At 51.9% G+C, this 16,859-nt stretch overlaps 8 protein-coding genes across 8 annotated transcripts; 4 read left to right on the forward strand and 4 right to left on the reverse strand.

Annotated features, from left to right (window-relative positions):
• Positions 1-171: 171 nt before the first annotated feature.
• Positions 172-1,746, forward strand: BDV14DRAFT_199827 (uncharacterized protein; the record flags this gene model as incomplete). Its single annotated transcript, XM_073773364.1, has 1 exon — positions 172-1,746. The coding sequence occupies one exon, from the start codon at positions 172-174 to the stop codon at positions 1,744-1,746; it is 1,575 nt and encodes a 524-aa protein (XP_073628384.1).
• A 2,656-nt stretch (positions 1,747-4,402) lies between these two features.
• On the reverse strand, positions 4,403-6,191 carry BDV14DRAFT_208678 (MFS transporter; the record flags this gene model as incomplete). The annotated part of the gene is made up of 6 exons (XM_073775456.1): positions 4,403-4,867; positions 4,918-5,047; positions 5,100-5,418; positions 5,465-5,570; positions 5,623-6,012; positions 6,063-6,191. The coding sequence occupies 6 exons, from the start codon at positions 6,189-6,191 to the stop codon at positions 4,403-4,405; spliced, it is 1,539 nt and encodes a 512-aa protein (XP_073628385.1).
• Positions 6,192-7,002: 811 nt separating this feature from the next.
• BDV14DRAFT_208679 (glycerate kinase family protein) lies at positions 7,003-8,240 on the forward strand (the record flags this gene model as incomplete). Its single annotated transcript, XM_073775457.1, has 1 exon — positions 7,003-8,240. Exon 1 carries the CDS (start codon positions 7,086-7,088, stop codon positions 8,238-8,240), a length of 1,155 nt encoding a protein of 384 aa, XP_073628386.1. The 5' UTR covers positions 7,003-7,085.
• Positions 8,241-8,360: 120 nt separating this feature from the next.
• BDV14DRAFT_208682 (major facilitator superfamily domain-containing protein) lies at positions 8,361-9,853 on the reverse strand (the record flags this gene model as incomplete). Its single annotated transcript, XM_073775458.1, has 3 exons — positions 9,710-9,853; positions 9,028-9,655; positions 8,361-8,980 (listed from the first exon to the last, which is right to left on the reverse strand). Exons 1-3 carry the CDS (start codon positions 9,839-9,841, stop codon positions 8,361-8,363), a joined length of 1,380 nt encoding a protein of 459 aa, XP_073628387.1. The 5' UTR covers positions 9,842-9,853.
• A 1,130-nt stretch (positions 9,854-10,983) lies between these two features.
• BDV14DRAFT_199831 (non-hem dioxygenase in morphine synthesis N-terminal-domain-containing protein) lies at positions 10,984-11,526 on the forward strand (the record flags this gene model as incomplete). The annotated part of the gene is made up of 3 exons (XM_073773365.1): positions 10,984-11,127; positions 11,190-11,297; positions 11,344-11,526. 3 exons carry the CDS (start codon positions 10,984-10,986, stop codon positions 11,524-11,526), a joined length of 435 nt encoding a protein of 144 aa, XP_073628388.1.
• A 121-nt stretch (positions 11,527-11,647) lies between these two features.
• Positions 11,648-13,700, reverse strand: BDV14DRAFT_208686 (S-adenosyl-L-methionine-dependent methyltransferase; the record flags this gene model as incomplete). Its single annotated transcript, XM_073775459.1, has 5 exons — positions 12,874-13,700; positions 12,697-12,823; positions 12,522-12,645; positions 12,013-12,470; positions 11,648-11,960 (listed from the first exon to the last, which is right to left on the reverse strand). The coding sequence occupies exons 1-5, from the start codon at positions 13,129-13,131 to the stop codon at positions 11,650-11,652; spliced, it is 1,278 nt and encodes a 425-aa protein (XP_073628389.1). The 5' UTR covers positions 13,132-13,700.
• A 252-nt stretch (positions 13,701-13,952) lies between these two features.
• Positions 13,953-15,305, forward strand: BDV14DRAFT_208688 (uncharacterized protein; the record flags this gene model as incomplete). The annotated part of the gene is made up of 5 exons (XM_073775460.1): positions 13,953-14,123; positions 14,176-14,687; positions 14,737-14,804; positions 14,852-14,882; positions 14,936-15,305. The coding sequence occupies 5 exons, from the start codon at positions 13,953-13,955 to the stop codon at positions 15,303-15,305; spliced, it is 1,152 nt and encodes a 383-aa protein (XP_073628390.1).
• Positions 15,306-15,383: 78 nt separating this feature from the next.
• On the reverse strand, positions 15,384-16,720 carry BDV14DRAFT_172668 (uncharacterized protein). The gene is made up of 3 exons (XM_073768615.1): positions 16,402-16,720; positions 15,711-16,328; positions 15,384-15,662 (listed from the first exon to the last, which is right to left on the reverse strand). Exons 1-3 carry the CDS (start codon positions 16,701-16,703, stop codon positions 15,524-15,526), a joined length of 1,059 nt encoding a protein of 352 aa, XP_073628391.1. The 5' UTR covers positions 16,704-16,720; the 3' UTR covers positions 15,384-15,523.
• Between the last annotated feature and the right edge of the window lie 139 nt (positions 16,721-16,859).

Genomic DNA, 16,859 nt, shown 5'->3' on the forward strand with positions numbered 1-16,859 from the left:
ACGTATAGAACCAGGATACGTCCTTGATCTATTCAGAACCCCCAGTCCCTTCCAAGATGGCCGCTACATCTGCTTCACCAGCCACGCGCCTGGCCTGCAACCGCTGCCACCAGCAGAAACTAAGATGCCATCGTAGTCCGCTGCCTGGACACCCGTGCACGCGGTGCGAGAATGCCGGAGTGCCATGTATTTTTGAGCCGCCCCTTCGTCCAGGCAGACCAAGCACCCGCCGCAAGTCGCGCACGAAACCAATTCCTCCTTCGCACCACGTCTCCAGACCAGCATCTTGCAGAGGGACATCTCCCTTGCAGACGCAAACTCAGCCGCAGTCTCGACGAGGAACGGCGGGTAGCCTTGACCTTCCGCATCTGGATGGGCTATTCGAGGTGGATGGTGATCATCTCCACCTCAACCACGGTACGCTTCACCCAAGCCCCCGGGCCATGCGTGTCCCATCGAAGATCCCACTGGAAGCGAGATCCATTTGTTCACACTACCAACCACTGGTTGACTGACGTGACTGATCGTGCAGGCTCATCTGACTCCTCATACGCTGCCCACTCTCCCAGATCCGATGAGAATGCTCTGGGATTCGACTATGGCACTGCACCGGCTCTAGACCTCGACAATATTGTTGGAGCCCCTGACTGGCTTGACGCCTTTTGCTGCTCGTCACAGTCGCAGTCCCCTTCTATCGCCCCCAATCCCGTGGGGTCTCAAGCACAATCCCATTTACACCCGCAACAATGTCCCCCTTCTCAGCTTCACCCAACGACGAACTCCAATAATGACGGATTTCCTGCGGGCCTCGCAGGTCCGCAGTCCGTGTCCGCTTCGTCTGCTTCGTCCGCTCCGTCCGCAGTCTCCGCTTCGGTCTCGACTGCATCCTCTGTGGCGGGGGTACCTGCCCCTACTGTCGACTTCTACCGACTCTCCGAACTGAGCTTGACTCTCCATGAATATTGTCAACGGGCCCAAACTTACGCCCAGAGTTCAGCCGATGCTATGGTGCCACCACCAACAATCGATCAAGTCTTGGCTGTCACGCAGTCATTGACTGATGTTTTGGCCCCATTCTCCACCTCTCTCAGTGCAGATGCCTATACGACCACTTCGTCTCCGAGATCCAACCATGTGCATGGGGTAAATGATCCTTTGCGAGCTTCCTTGGACTACAGCCAGAACCATCATCTCCCGCTACCGCCCCGATCCGCCCCCGACGCTGCAACAACCCTCCTGATTCTCTCCTGCTACCTACGCCTCCTAGACCTCTACAACACCATCCTTCTTAACGCAAATCCTACCCCTGGTCATTGCTCCCCACCGGGAACACTCCCCTTGCCAATGCCAGGCTCAATGACCGGCCCAGGCCAAGGTCAAGCCCACCAACCACTCCACCTCCAAATAGGCTGCTTTTCTACCCCTATGGCATCATCCACTGCCCTCCTCACCTTCCTCAGCTCCCAACTCCTCGGCAACCTCGAGACATCCCTCAGCGCTCTCGCCTCGAGCCCGCAGCTCGGGCCCTCCAAAGCCGCCGCCGCAATCAGCCGCGTTGGATCCCAGTCCTCGCTTTCTAATGCCGCAAGTGAATATGGTTTTGGGTCCTGTGCTTCTGCAGGTGGCGGTGGTCCGGCGTCTAGCGTTATGTTCTTGACAAATGCTGCTGTCATGGAGGCGAAGAGTTTGAGGCGGAACCTGAAGAGCCAGTTCCAGGGGTTGAGTCCGGCGTTTTGGGGGGAGTAAATACTATTAATAGTTTCAATGTAATGTTTATATTGAATGTGTACCAGATCTAAAGATAGACGGATGTCGTCTTTGTATTATATCAGCCTCCAGTGCAGAGAGATAAGCATAGGAAAATACATACATAAAATGTAACTGTTTACAATTCACGTTGGTCGGATTCTGAGGATCGACAAAAAGTCAGCAGGGATGACTTTCCCATCATGTGGTTCTTGAGCAGTATCATGTTTGCCCTTACGTAGTCATACCAGGAAAAAGCAGGAGTAAGTTACCCTTCCCCATCCCTATTCACACCCGGACCCGGAGCAAATCTACCCTCTTATATGTTCTACATAGCATTAAGCAGCTCATTCCAAAAATCATGCGATTTATAGGCGAAACCAAGTGAGGATAGCAAGTCAATGAGGGCTGAAAGGTCAGGTGACTGACCGGTATGCCTGACGAGAGTCATTAATGCATCCTACTCGATTTCTTGTTCTTCATATTTACTTCCCGTGAAACGCCCCTCAGCGAGTCTCGCAAGGCCTGCCATCCGCTAGTTCTGCCCAATTGCGGTCCTTCTACCACATGTCATAGCTGGCACCAAACTCGCCGCTGGCATATTGCGATCTATCTACAGCACCTTGAGTCCGGGGAAATAAAAAGTTCCCGATTGAGGAAGCTGTGACCACCTCCGGCATCCATCGCATCTTCTCTTGGGCTTGTACGGTATGCTCTAGTCAGAGGAAGGTGCAACCGGCGTCAGGACCATCGTGCTTGCCTTCTAGATCACGGGTTATCCTCCACCAGGAAAGATGCGATTGCAGGACTCTCTTCACCTAATGGAATACTAAACATGGATTACCGACGGTTCCATAGCCGAAATGGTGTGTTTTTGCCTCTCCGTTTGTGTTCATCCTTCCGTCAGTGTAGTGTCCTTGGGCTACTATACCATGTCGCTCACGCTAAGAGGCAAACCATCAATCGACAATTGCCCGTCTAAGCCCAGCTACGGCAACTGGCATTAAACGGGCAATCAGTCTAGAATCTAATACAAAAGTTTTCACGAGACGCTGTATCAAGAAGCATTTTTTATCATTATCAGGCGTAAGTAATTATGGCTGGCCCGAACCAGTGGAAACAAGTAACTCACGGTCTAGATCCAATGTCCGTATAATACGTTGTCGCGCCCCTAAGTCAGAGATCTCCCATGCAGGATGCGACGCGGATCTAAGATGACACCCATCAAGCATTTTACCCTGCCTGAGCTCCTTTTACCCATTCTAGCGGAACCACCAGTGTCATCTACTCCTCACGCCACGAGTCAGTCGATGTGGGAAGGTTCAATCGACGAGGGCATAACCCTGCAGTGTGTTCGACCCAAGCGTACTAGACCACAGCCCCAGAGGGATCTCACTGTAGAGGTACTTGGAATATTGTGGGTCGGCTGACGATGGGCTCGGACGACTCAAAAGACAGCCGTCGTATAAGGACGAACAACGGCGAACATAAGTTCTAGGCTTGATGGTTTCTGGTGACAGATGTGCCTTTTCAACCCGCAAGGCAGGGTCGGCGATCTAAAGGTGGATATATTGAGGTAAGCCAGCTCGAGGGAGCATCTGAATGGGAGCCTTGCGTTTTAGTAATGGTGGATAAATCGGAATTGGAGGCTCACAATTTACAGTGGAGGACCTGTCCCCAAGAGCTTTGTTGACGGATTGGTATCGAGCAAGGTATGAAGGTCGCATAAGGAAGAACATAATTTTCTCCGGTGGAACATGTCGGCGGACATTACTGGCCACTCTATTAAGCTCACGGGGTGTACGAGGTTTCGGGGACCAAGATTATGGAAGCTGAGAACATTGTTGAGTACCGAAAATCATGACTTCGATAAAGGTAATTCATCTGGACGCGAAAGCCCTCCGAACAGCGTACTAGACAAGTACGGGAAAAGGAAGAAGGTATCCATGAAGCTGCATGCCGGTATCGGCGAGCCCAGCCCTAGTCACGGGATGTCGGGGGTTGAGACAAACCCAACTGACGCAGACAGCGATGAGAGCAGCTATAAGGGTAATGTCAACGGTGATTTAAATGCAGGTCAGTAGCAATATGCCCGACTGTTGCTCAAGGTTGTTCAGAACGAAATCGGATGCACGAAAGTATCTTGTGGCACTGGGATGAAACACCTAAGGGGCTTGTCAACACGTCCATGTCCGACAACTGAAAAGTGAGCAATCCAAACTCTACGGCTTCAGATCGCTTTCATTGGCTTTACTCATTGACCGCTTCCTAACATATCCATTCTGAATGGTGGAGGCGGGGCTCGATCTTGGAAGGAGACCTCGTTAATCAGACTGGCTCTGCAGTCCGTATCGACCTGCCAAACAAGCGCAGGTGAGAGCGAGGACTGAGTTAGAAGACTGATGCGGCGCCATAGCTGATAGGAGACCCAAGGATCCACAAGTCGTTGAACATGTCTTGATTATCGATAACTGGAGCTGGGCAGTCTCGGCTTTCTGGGCGTCATGCCATATCGATGCAGCCCAGCCTCATGAGAGTTTGCACAGCCCTGGCTAAGAAACCCATCTAGGATAAAGATACGAAAAGGACCTATCACTTAAAGACAGTGGCGAGCTCCCATCATCAGCCGAGCCTCAGTTCTAGACTTCTGGAACCCTTAAACATGGCTCGTCTCATCGCCCGCACAATAAGGACTCTTGGCCCGGATCCACTCGCCATAAAACCAAAGCAGCATTGGAGCCACGAGACCCATGCCTAGGTTGATGAAACCCAGAAGGCTATTCCCCCATCCTAGACCAAGAGAGCGGTACAGACTATCTGCGAAGAGAGGGAAGCTGAAGCCCGCCATTGTGCGGACAAACGCCGTCACCCCCGTGGCACTGGCCGCATACCGAGTGTAGGAATCGATCACGTACGCTTGGCAGCATTGAAAGCAGATGATTAAGCCGACGGCAAAGAGGGCGGCGCCGATGTTTGGTGCTATCCAGTGCACTTCGTACTCTGCCGTCCAGCCGTAGATGAAGAGGCCGATGGGGACCATCAGGCCGCCTGGGATCATCAGGGGGACGCGGTACTCTGGTCGACCTTCATCGCCGTAGTATTTGCACAGCCGCTCGTACACCTTGCTTGGTCAGTATGCTGAACGAGGCGCAAGATCAGGCAGACACTTACCTTGTCGAGCATTCGGCCGCAAAACTGCAGCCCGATCACGAACCCAACACCAAGGGAAAGGTAATTCAGACTTGCGGTCCCTTTGTCCTGGTCATAAGTTCCTTCCCAGACTCTTGGAAAGGAGGCCAGTCTAGACGGATATTAGCACATTTGTCAGAGGGATGGCGGCAGACGAAACCTACACAAGATACATGACACCGTATTGATAACCGCGGTACAACGCAATGGCCTGAATAGCAGGCTGAGTAAACAACATACGAAACGGCCTGACAAGGTTCTTGCGCAGCAGCTGAGGGAAAGTACGGTCTGGCTGATCATACTCAGTATACAGCATATCATTGCCCGTTTCCTTCTGCAGCATCTTTTTCTTGGCGGCCAGGATCTTTGGGGCGTAGGTCTCGCGCAGGAAGAGGAAGGCTAGAATCTGCACCAGGGCGTCGGCCATCGACACGATCCAGAAGATCCAGCGCCAGGACATGTACTGTGTCAGATACCCTCCCGCTGTTCCTGATTAGCCATGTCTCATTCAGGGCCTGGTAGTGTTTACCTATTGGGCCGATTGCTGGACCTATAAATGGCATCACGCTGTACACAGCGCTGGCAGTTCCTCGCTCGTGCTTTCTCCAGCAGTCGCTAAGCACACCTCCGCCAATCTAGTTCCTTTGGTCAGTAAATTATGCTGATCGGTCGTGCGGTTGAACTTACTGCCTGGGGTGCAGCCCCCCCAAGACCGCTAAGAAACCGAAAGGCTAGCATTTGCTCGCGCGAGGTGGCAAAGCCACAGACCGTGTTGAAGATAAGATACACCATATTTGCGGACTGTAGAACCACCACTCTGCCGTACATCTCAGACAGCGGCGCCAGAATGAATGGTCCCAGCGCATACGCCAAGAGGAAGATCGACATGACTAGGTACTCTTGGATCTCAGACTCAATGTTGAAGTCATCAGCAATCTCCTTGAGTGCGGGTGCTACCATAGTAGAAGAAACGGGTGATATAAACGTGAAGCACGAGACCAGCAGAGTGGCAGACCACTTGCGGGAATGACTCCAGTTCACCGGGTTGGCTGGGTCCTTGGGGCCGGACCAAGTGACCTAGACCTCCTTGTGAGTAGATGCCCTCGCCCTAAGAGAGATAGACTTACTAGCTTAGGCTCGTTCTCTGCGGTCAGTGGGATCAAGAAACTGCCCTCACTTCCAGCAATAGAGCGCTGTTCGCTCTCCTGTAGCGACCGAACATCGTCACGGCTTGGAGTCAGGAACGAATAAGTCATTGTAGTGAGAGTATTAAACGAATGAATAGATATATCAAGTAGCGAATGGGTTGATAAACTTGTAAAATGCTGCTGTTGTTGAGAGAAATTTACCTTAGCCATCAATCCCGCTCTATCCTTATATGCCTTCCAACAAGGCATCTTCACGCCCGCATCGCGAGACCAGCCTATCTGGACCAGCCTTCGGCCGCAGTCAATCATTATTTTTGTCTTTACAGCTACTTGGCTGCGGCGCAGGTGCATCTCGAGCCACAAAGTTCAGGGACTATAAGAAGTGGCTTGCCAAGGTCAAGGCAGCAATATATCGAGCCTCTTGAATAAAGACAATCAAGATCTCGCGCAGTCGCTAAGCCACAACTGGAAACTGAGCTCGTGGAAGATCAACTCAATCCTAACTATTACTCGCGTGATCTAACTGGGTGATCTGTTGTGATGAGAGCGTGAAGGATCTTAAGCTGCGGCTCGACGTCACAAAGACCCTTGAACCCTGACCCGAGGTCCCATACAACTGGCCCTGCTGCTGCAGGCCAAGCATTTCAAGGTATAGGCAACTACATATCAATTTTTAGAAACTCAATAGGGCTCTTTCATCATGGTGATTCTGATGCTTTCGCGAGGCTGGTAGGATGGATTTTGGGTCGAGATTGAGGCGAAGCATCCTCACCGTACCAGGGCAGGTCATAGGAAAAGGATGGAGGAGACTTGACAAACAGTCATGGGCGTTGCCAATGGACTCCAGAAAAGCAAGATTCAGACGTCTATAAGTAGGGCGAGAACCACCGTTAAAATTCGATCATCATTCAGTCCATCATCAAGGATCAGCATTCGTTTATAACTTACTCTCGCTTTAAAATCAATACTTTCCATTCGTTCATATCACCCACTTCAGGCGAAATGAAGGTCCTCGTGTGCCCATCGGGCTTCAAGGGTAGCATCAACCCCGGCACAGCAGCAGACTGTATCGAGAAGGGCATCCTCCGAGTCATGCCCACCGCTACCGTTCACAAAGTTCCCCTCGCCGATGGCGGAGAAGGCTTCATACATGCTCTCGTTGCTGCCGCCGGTGGGACTATCCGCAAGGTTACTGTCACTGGTCCCATTCGTCAGCCTATTCGTTCGTTCTACGGCATCTTGGCCAATGTTCCCGTCAAGACAGCCGTTGTTGAGATGGCCGCTGCGGCTGGGCTTAGTCAGGTCCCTAAACACTGTCGCAATCCCTGTCTAACTACCACTTTTGGCGTTGGTCAACTCATCTCTGCTGCCCTTGATGAGGGTGCTGAGAAGATCATCATCGGGTGCGGTGACTCCGGTACCAGCGATGGCGGTGCCGGGATGCTTCAAGCCCTAGGTGCCCGACTCGTCGGTCGCGATGGCCAGGACCTCCCGCGTGCAGCGGGTGGCCAGTCCCTCGTTTCACTTGCCGGGGTTGACTTTTCGAAGATGCATCCCCGACTTAAGAAGGTTTCTATCGAGGCCGTCTGTAACTGGACGAATGTCCTTTGTGGGCCGCAAGGCGTGGCCAGAGTCTACGGTCCACAGAAGGGTGCATCGCCCAATCAAGTTGAGGTCCTTGAATCTGCACTTCGGACTTATGCAACTGTTATTCATCGAACAATTGGCGTCAATGTCTGTGATTCACCGGGGAGCGGTGCATCCGGGGGCCTGGGCGCAGGTCTGCTTCTCATCGGAGCAAAGCTGCGCCCAAGGTACGATGCAATAACGGAGTACTTTCACTTGGAGAACATGTTCGCCGACTGTGATCTGATCATCACAGCAGAAGGAGGTATTGATGACCAGACACCGAGGGGGAAGATACCAGCTGAAGTGGCCGTGCGCGCCAGAGAGCGTAACATTCCGGTCATTGTTCTTGCTGGGACTGTTGGAAAGGGGGCTATGGTAAACTATGATGTTGGAATTGGCGCATTCACTTCCATTCTCCAAGGGCCTTGTAATCTCGATGAAGCGGTTCGGGATGCAGAGCGGCTGTTGACTGATGCCGCCGAGGGGGCTATGCGTATGGTGGCTATAGGACAGCGTCTGGCCTTGTAGATTCCTGTCTACTTGATTATTTTACGAGTTCACGACACTTCTTCCTTGTTTCTAAAGCGCTCAATTCTATATCCGAGTCTATTCTATTCAAGTCTATTGTTTCTAGTACAAAAGCGGTTCTCACAATTTGCCATCAGAAGTAACCTCGACCCTCTGTGCCTCGAGGTTGCTCTCATCCCTGTCCGACTGTTCTTGTACCTCCGCGGTATCAGATTGGTTCCAATTCCCAAACACAGCCAGAACAGTAAACGGGATAGTAAAGCCCCAAAGCGCAAATCCCAGCGCCATTTGGTTCAAGTTGGGCCAGTGCGTTGCACCAACCGCGTAGGCAATTGTGCTGCCGATCGACTCCCATGATCTCAGTATACCAGTTGTCCTTGCTACATCGCCGTCAGCCTGTGCGCCCTTAATCTCCGCCATCAGCCAGTAGATGTACGTTTGCAGCACCTCGTAGAAGAACTTGAAGAACATGTAGACGGTAAATGCTGAGTTGAAAAAGGGGCCGTCGCCGAGGTCAAAGGCAGGTGGTTCTTCCATGCGCGATAGTTTTGTCTCGACGATGGCGTTCCATGTCCAGGCCGCGGTGACGAAGATGAGGACGAAGATATACACAGACTTTGACCTCGCTTCACGTGAGAAATACTTTAGGTCGAGGATGGTTCCAGTGAGGAGATTTGCCGCGGCTCCAACGACTGCCGTGAGGAACGAGGCGAGGGCCCTAGATCTAACGGTAAAATATGCTGCTTTTGTCAGCGACCACCCAAGACAAGAGATCCGAGACACATACATGTCAGATAGTTTCCCTGGTATGTAGTACCAAATTGCCCCGCGAGGAACACCGGAATGAGCAGCAACATGTACTTGTTCCTCATTTGCTTCCAAATAGCACGAGCTTCAATCGAGACACTCGTCTTCTTCATGTACGGGATCTTGGTGCCGTTGCTCCGGACAACTTCCTGAGGCTGCGATAGGAGTAATGTAAACGGGGCCCCAAGCGATGAAATGGCGACGAGTCCCATGTATGTGGTATACGTGACTTTCCCAACGTGCGAGGTGTTGACATTCAATGCAAGAGAGATGGCACCGCCAACTAACGGTCCCATTTGCCGGATGCCCATCCAGATACCAACATACCGGCCGCGCTTCTCCTCTTCGGGGTATCCAACTGCGATGGCAGCTTCACTGGCCCATAGGAGAGATGCACCAACTCCACAAAGCGCGGCACCGAGCAAGAGAAACCACTCGTTCCCGTATCGGTTGTTGCAGTATAGTCCTGCCGCGTATGGAGTGTAGAATGCGGCACCGAGGAACAGTGTCCATTTGGCGGTAATTTTGTTGGAGACACCACCAGCGAGAAAGCAGCCGACTGACATCAATCCATATGTCAAAGCGTTGGCAGCATTGTTCAAAAATGGCTGTGCTACGTGTCAGTGAGGTTGCTAATCTCTGAATCGGTGACAGTGACTTACACTAGCATTACCTCCAGCTCCGAGGTTATTCAGAGCAGTCCAGATCCCAGGCTCACAAAAGGCGACCAAGCCAACAATCACAATCTGGAACAGGCATGATCGGTAGATCTCTGCCAGGCGGTCGAGACCCATGGTTGAGAGAACGTGATACCCGATGGTGGCCACACTGCATTTTGGCGAGCGCGAGACCGCGTTTTATTTCTTGCAGCCATAAGCACGTCAGAACCCAGTCCAAATGCGATATTCCAAAGCTTGAAAGCGCCAACCTGTTATAAGCTGGGAGATGGGGAGCTTGACCTGGAATAAGTAGCCTTGGAGCACGCAATGCTCCACTCGTATGGCACATCGCAGAGACCTCCAATATCGCCAGGTCTGAGATGTTCCCTCTAAGCAAAGATGGCAAGCAACCACCAGACCTTGTTTCGGGTCTTCAAAGAGTCTGTTGCCATCAATAACTCCCACCGCCCTCCCGGTCGTGTTCCATAGCAGTCAGGGCGTGGATACGGCAAGGGGTATCCCTTGCCCAGACAAACGGTCAATATCCCATCCCATACAAGCAAACTATTCCGAGACACTCGTCACCAAGCGCCACCGTTTCCACCCTCAAGGCTATGACACCATCATACTGGAGTCAACAAGTCCTTGGGCTTTCAGCGGAGGCCTGAGTTTAGGCGCACGTAGCACGCATCAAGGCCGGGAAGTACCGATCACGACTTATGCTTATCGTTCCATCCAATGTAGACGTGACATTCTGAGTGGTCAGAGAGCAGAGGAACTAACAAGAACCCTTTTGAAAGACATTGTCAGTTGTTTGCACACTGGACAGTCCAGGGACCAGAAATGCCACGTGACTAGCGGCACGTGTCGGCCGAGAACTGCCGAGTCACTTGATCGGCCTCTGGGCCCTTCACATCCAGAGTGCAGGGTACTGTCATTGTACGATGACATGTACTTTGCTATCACTTTGATCAGTCGAATCTTGCAGTCGCTGGTGATACCTGTTCATGGCCAAGTGTGTGAAGAGCAGGTTTCACCGTGGCACAACCTATAGTAACGTGCAGGACACGACTGGAAGAAGCAAAGACACACCAACAAGGGATTCCAACAGGCATACCGTATGGATTTACAGAGCATAAATAATAAGGAAATGATGATACAGAGTAGAGACTGGGGTGATGACAATGCTCCAGATAGTCTGCCTTACAGCACTCGGGTCCAGATTAAAAAGCTTGCCATTCCGCTTACTCTCTTGCGAGATTAGTATCTGAACAGAAATGTCTCTCTTTGAAACATCTGATGCTGACGAGATCCCCGTCATTGATGTCTCTTCACTATGGAGTCTAGATTTCCAAGAGCGGCTACAGCTAGCAGGTCAGATCCGAGACGCGGGTATCAATGTTGGATTCTTCTATATTAAGGTGATTCGTCCCTCATTCCAGTTCCTCGTTTTAAGGGCTAATATTGTCCCAATCCTAATCAGAACCCTGGATTTCCAGAGCCGTTAATTACAGCCCTTCATGTTGCAGCACATGGGTTTTTTGCCCTTCCCGAGGCGACAAAGAGACAATATGCAATGACACAGTCCAAAGTTAGACCCCCTTTCGAGTCTCTTCATTCACATCTAACAGCGTTAGAAATTTCGTGGCTACGTGCCATTCAATGCTGAAAGTTCCACTGGCAGTGATCTAGATAGCCCATCTACCAGCTCACTTTCCGAGGCGTTTGATATTGGATACGAACTTGCAGCCGATCCGGAGCACTCCACCGAGAAATCACTGCCCCCCGATACATACAGTCTGTACAGAGATAACGAGTAGTTCAAACTCTTGACCGATAGTTTACTGTTTGCGAAGAATGATTTCCGTACAAGTCTGGTAGAACCAACGTGAAATTATCAAGTACTACTACGCCGAATACGCCAAAGACGATTCCTAAACTGCCTACGCAAGCTCACACTCAATCAAACTCTCAACACCCCGTTGCGCAGTCCAAATCTTCACAATCTTAAGTCCTGCCCCCTCAAGTAGTGCATGCCACTGCCGTTCCGTGCGCTCCCCAGAACCAATCTGCATCATGATCAGGTCAAGACTGGTTGTTTCCCAATAAGCGCCTGTATCGGGGATGACGTTCTCGTTGACGAGGAGCTTACTATAGCCGGATTTCATGGCGGCTACGATGTTTGCAAGGATCTTCTCGCAGTGATTGTCGGGCCAGTCGTGCAGGACGGAGTGCATGTAGTATGCGCGGGCACCTAGTACCAGAGTTAGTCCTTGTAGGTCGTTCTGACAAGATTGCTAGCTTACCCTTGATTGGCTGCTCCTGGAAGAAGTCATGGCCCTTAACTTCAATTGAAGGATGCAGGTCCTTGACTTGCGCCACGACCTCGGGCAAATCCTGCAGGACCAACCGGCCAGGGACGTCAGGCCACTTGCGCCGGAAATCTAGCAGATCATGTCCAAAGCTGCCGCCAACATCCACCATAAGTACATCATCGTGTGCAATTTTAATCCCGTCAACAAGTTGCTCCTGCACAGGGAAGAACCCAGGATCCATCCATCGCTTGCGACCCTGCGCGTAGACGCCCATGTGGTTGTTGAAGCGGCGCGCCGTGATAGGCTCTTGCTGGACGTGACCGAAGAAGCCCATCTTTGACTTGTAGCCCAATTGAAAAGCTGTATCCGTAGCGCTTGTAGGGTTCTGGTACTTGTTCTTCTCGAGGAATTCGGGCAGGGCCAGGATGCCGAGGGTGAATCGAGATGTCCTATAATGGCAGTCAGCTACTAGCCATGTTATACCCAGGAGATAGTCTTACATGAGAGGGAAAGCATCACTGTACTTCTCGACTGTCAGGACCTTGGAAAAGTTTGTCGACTTGTATTCATCGCGGCCGGTTTCCGTGATCACACCCATCGCCGCAATGTGCTTCATCAGGCGGCCTATATCCCCGTTAGCGTCTCCAGTCGCAAGCTTTGAGCATTGATACGCACCCAGCAATGCAGGATCAGACCCTGTCACTTCTGCCAGCTGCGCGACAGACTTTGGACTGTCACCGGCATCAAGCGCATTGAAAAGGTTCAGCGCGACAGCAGTCTCGAGCGCAGCATAGCCCGTTGACTGTAGAAAGAATTAGCGCATCGGGCGACAGTCGCGACAGGAAAACAAACCTCGGACCAGCAATGCCGGATAATGGCTTCTCTAGGTGTCTCAAGGGCGTAGACCAATTCCCGCGCTTTTTCAAGCAGACTCAATCGCGCCTCGCTGTCCTCGGCCAGGTACTCCTTCCCGAGGGAGGCAACATCGCCCAGCAGACCAGGAACCGCGGCAGAGGAGTTGGCATTGACAGCAAGGTCTTCTACTGTCGGTGTCTTGCCATTGGTATGGCCATTGGCGTGGCCGTTGGTAGAGCTTCCGTTGAGGACCATATTGTTCAAGTCTGTCTGCTGCGCTCGAGGTTTGAGGGGGGTAAGAAATGCAGGAGATGAAGACAGCGACAGCAACTCTTCCCCAGCCCACTCCTATCTAACCGAGCCTGACTATCTACCCCTGACAAGGATAGACTCACACCAGCGACTCATGCCACCATGCCATCCCGCCCACGAGGGGGCTAAACCAACCGAGCTTATACTTGAACAGGCATTGGTCGCGACAAAGCAGCCGTGCGACCCACCTCGCGCAAGAGCATTTCGTCATGTTGTTAGAAAGTCTGCAATAGAATGCTTCTCCAACCGGGGTATGAATCCTTCGGCCAGGACCTGGCGCTGTCTAGTGCGTCGATGTAGACTCTTAGCCGTTGTGAAGGGTTCCACTGGCTCCACGATTTGCATGCCGGGCCCCCGAATCGGTAGGTTGGCCCCCAGAGTTGGGAACGTTAGAGACCGTTAGACTGTTTAGGGCCGTGGGCCTCCCGTTGCCCTCCCGTTGCCACTGCCTGTCACGGTTTGAGACTGTCTGACTGTGGCACGTTGATTGAATCTGGTGGCCGACGACTGCCCCAGTGGTCCCGCCGCATTGGCCGTCTGTTCCTTGGCCTGGGAATAAGCAGGTTGTCTGCTCTGCTCTCTTTCTTCTCGAATCGGCGTCTGTCATGGCACCCTGATTCTTCACAATGGCATTGTCTTCGTTCAGCCCCCTTTTCTTTGTCGTGAAGAACCTATTAACTTAAATCCTCACCGTGATCGAGGGGTATCACAATCCATTCTCCATTGAAGACATCTATACAATCTCCGGTCTATCATACCCGACAATGGATCCATCATCGCCGGAGTATGCAGCCCAGACAAAGGGTCCTCGTATTGTCGGCATCTTCTGGGCCTTCTATGCAATCAGTCTGGTCATGGTCTCTGCCCGTCTCTACATTCGCGCACGATGGCTGAGAAATATCGGGCTGGATGACTACATCATCGCAGCTGCAATGGTGAGTCTCGCCGACTGGCCGTATGCACCACCCAAGCGTACTGATAATGCAGGTCATGCTAGCAGCATACACAATCGTGACAACCATCAACGTCGCCCTCGGCTACGGCAAACACACATCCACAATAATGGCAGAAGGAGGCATGGACTCACTCATCAACATCCTACTTATCAACTACGCCGATTTCGCACTGGGCATCATGTCCTTTACAACCCCCAAACTCGCAATCGCGGCGCTGCTAAACCGCATCATGAACCCGGGCAAACTGCACCGGATCTGGCTATGGGTTTTGACAGCGATGGTCTTTATCTCCTCGTCCATTTGCATCGTTGTCCTTTTCACAATGTGTGATCCGCCCGAGGCGCTGTGGAACATTCAACTTACGTCTGCTGGGGCGACGTGTCGGCCGACGAGTATCCTGGTCGGATATGCGATTTTCACGGGTGCAATGTCTGCTTTTGCGGATTTGTATCTTGCTATTTATCCAGCTGTTGTTCTAGCGAGGTTGCAAATTACACTGAAGAAGAAGTTGGCGTTGTGTGCGGCGCTGGGGCTCGGTGCTGTGTAAGTATACTGACAACTGTCAGAGCATCCCAAGCTAACGTCAGTATAGAGCATGCGCAATGGCCATTGTCAAGTGCTTCCAGCTTCCTAGTCTCAATGACAAATCTGACTCGACCTGTAAGCACCATTTAGCAAGCAATCGATAGAAAGCTGACACTCAACAGATGCAACCGCCGATCTCGTCCTCTGGACAAGGTGAGCAACAGCAACCCTAATCAACATCTCCCTCCCACTAACAAAGCATTCAGCATCGAATCAAACATGATAATAATGGCCTCCTGCATCCCAACTCTCGGTCCGTTGTACGAAGTAATCCGCGGAAAACGCAAATGGAGCTCTCACCAGCGGTACTACAACTACAAATCAAGCGGGAACAAGATGCCTCTCTCCTCAATGGACGGTCCCACAATTAAGAAATCGACGCTGCGCTCGCGCGACGAAGCGGATCTCTTCACGACGAATATTGGCACGACCAAGGAGGGGAGTCAGGAGAGTATACTTGGTACGAATGAGACGCCGAAGGGGGCACGGCCGGTGAATGGGATTCAGAGGACGGATCAGGTTGTTGTTGAGTATGAGATGGGGGCGATGGAGAGGGAGGGGAGGCCTTCTTGGTAGAGGTGATGGTTTAATGATAGATGTATGGCTTGGTCACAAGGCTGGGGGTGTTTGGCGGATGGGAGGCATACTATTGTATCCTTAGGCAAAATATAATCTCCCAGAATAATACTGGGCACTTTTCACTCAGAAACCCGACTGCGCCAACTACTGTTTACGATATATCCAGTAGATAGCCCTTGCATACAAAGCGACGGCGGACACTGGTCGGCAAGGACTCATAATTTGCCAAAATCCAAAGCCTCTTTGCTGACATACACCGTCATCCGAGTAAAGTTGTCGTCGTCCACAGGAAACGGATAACTGTAGTAATCGTTTACAATCATCTCGTGTACGCGAGGAGAGTGCGGATCGGTGCTGCACCAAACATAAACCAATGCCAGTGCCTACAAAGGGGAAACTTACACTGAGTATTCTGGGTCGTCGTGCCGGACAGTGTCCAGGATCATGATGGCGGGCCGGGCAATATCTGCGATGATCTGCTTATTGCAGATGTTAGGCGCACAGCAAAATACCAGAGAGTAATCGTCCATCTGCAGGTATCCTTCGGGATCCTGAACTACTTGAATGCCCGAGCGTTCGAGAACCGACTGATCGGTTTCTGTGTAAGCTGGGTCCTGGGCGTAGCATGCCACATCCGGGGACTCGATATCGCTCCCCTGAAACGCGTTCTTTATCATCAAGAGCAACGCATGTTGAATAGCAGAGCGGCGACAGCTCGGGGTGCTTTTCTTGCCTGTAAAGTCTCCACACGCCATGCCTATCACTTTGTGGAGGTTTGTCCGCAAAGGCAGCGACTGCAGAGTCGCCTTGAGTTCTTTCCAAGCATGACCTTCCTTCCAAGACTGCAGCGCATCATTGAAGAAGCGTAATGCGGCATCGAAATCACCAGGTGGGTCGGGCTCTTGATCCTTGCGAACCATCTCATGCGCGATACCGACGCTGCAATAGGCACGGGACATACTCCATTCAAGGTTTCGCTTCATATGCTCGAGCGCGGTGTAGTAGATTTGCGGCGTGGTCCTTGACGCATCACACACTCAGCAAGGGCTTAGAGGGGACCAGGAGAGAGGAGATAGGAGAGTCTCTATCTCACAGCACCCATTCCACAACCTTGTTTTCGTCCTCGGAACCATAGTCCGGCCTCCACTTTGTATTGCCCGTCTGCACTGGATATTCATTGACGGAACCGTCGAACACTTTCACGTAGATCAAATCGCCGTTGGAAAGAGGTTTGCGCAGCTGGTCACGGACGTGCTGGAGGACTTCGCGAGTGTACAGCGGGCGTCCGGCGGCGTATAGTTCATCAATGAGCGCTGCCGCCTCAGCTTCGTTGTCGGGTTTCCATTCGTCGGCGTCTTTCCCGTCGCGGCGTGGACGATCGATGTAGGAGGCCATGACGTTTTGACTTGAATGTGCTGAGGATTGAGTGTTTGTTGTCTTGCATTGTTTGTTGACAACTGGCCATGTCACGTGTTGACCGCCAACGCGTAGGAATAGCTTTGTCAGCATGCTTATGCCGGGTGATGCACGCATAAAACACGGCCCAAGAAT

This window comes from Aspergillus stella-maris, assembly GCF_047715825.1.
Source record: "Aspergillus stella-maris strain CBS 113639 unplaced genomic scaffold BDV14scaffold_25, whole genome shotgun sequence".
NCBI lineage: Eukaryota > Fungi > Ascomycota > Eurotiomycetes > Eurotiales > Aspergillaceae > Aspergillus > Aspergillus stella-maris.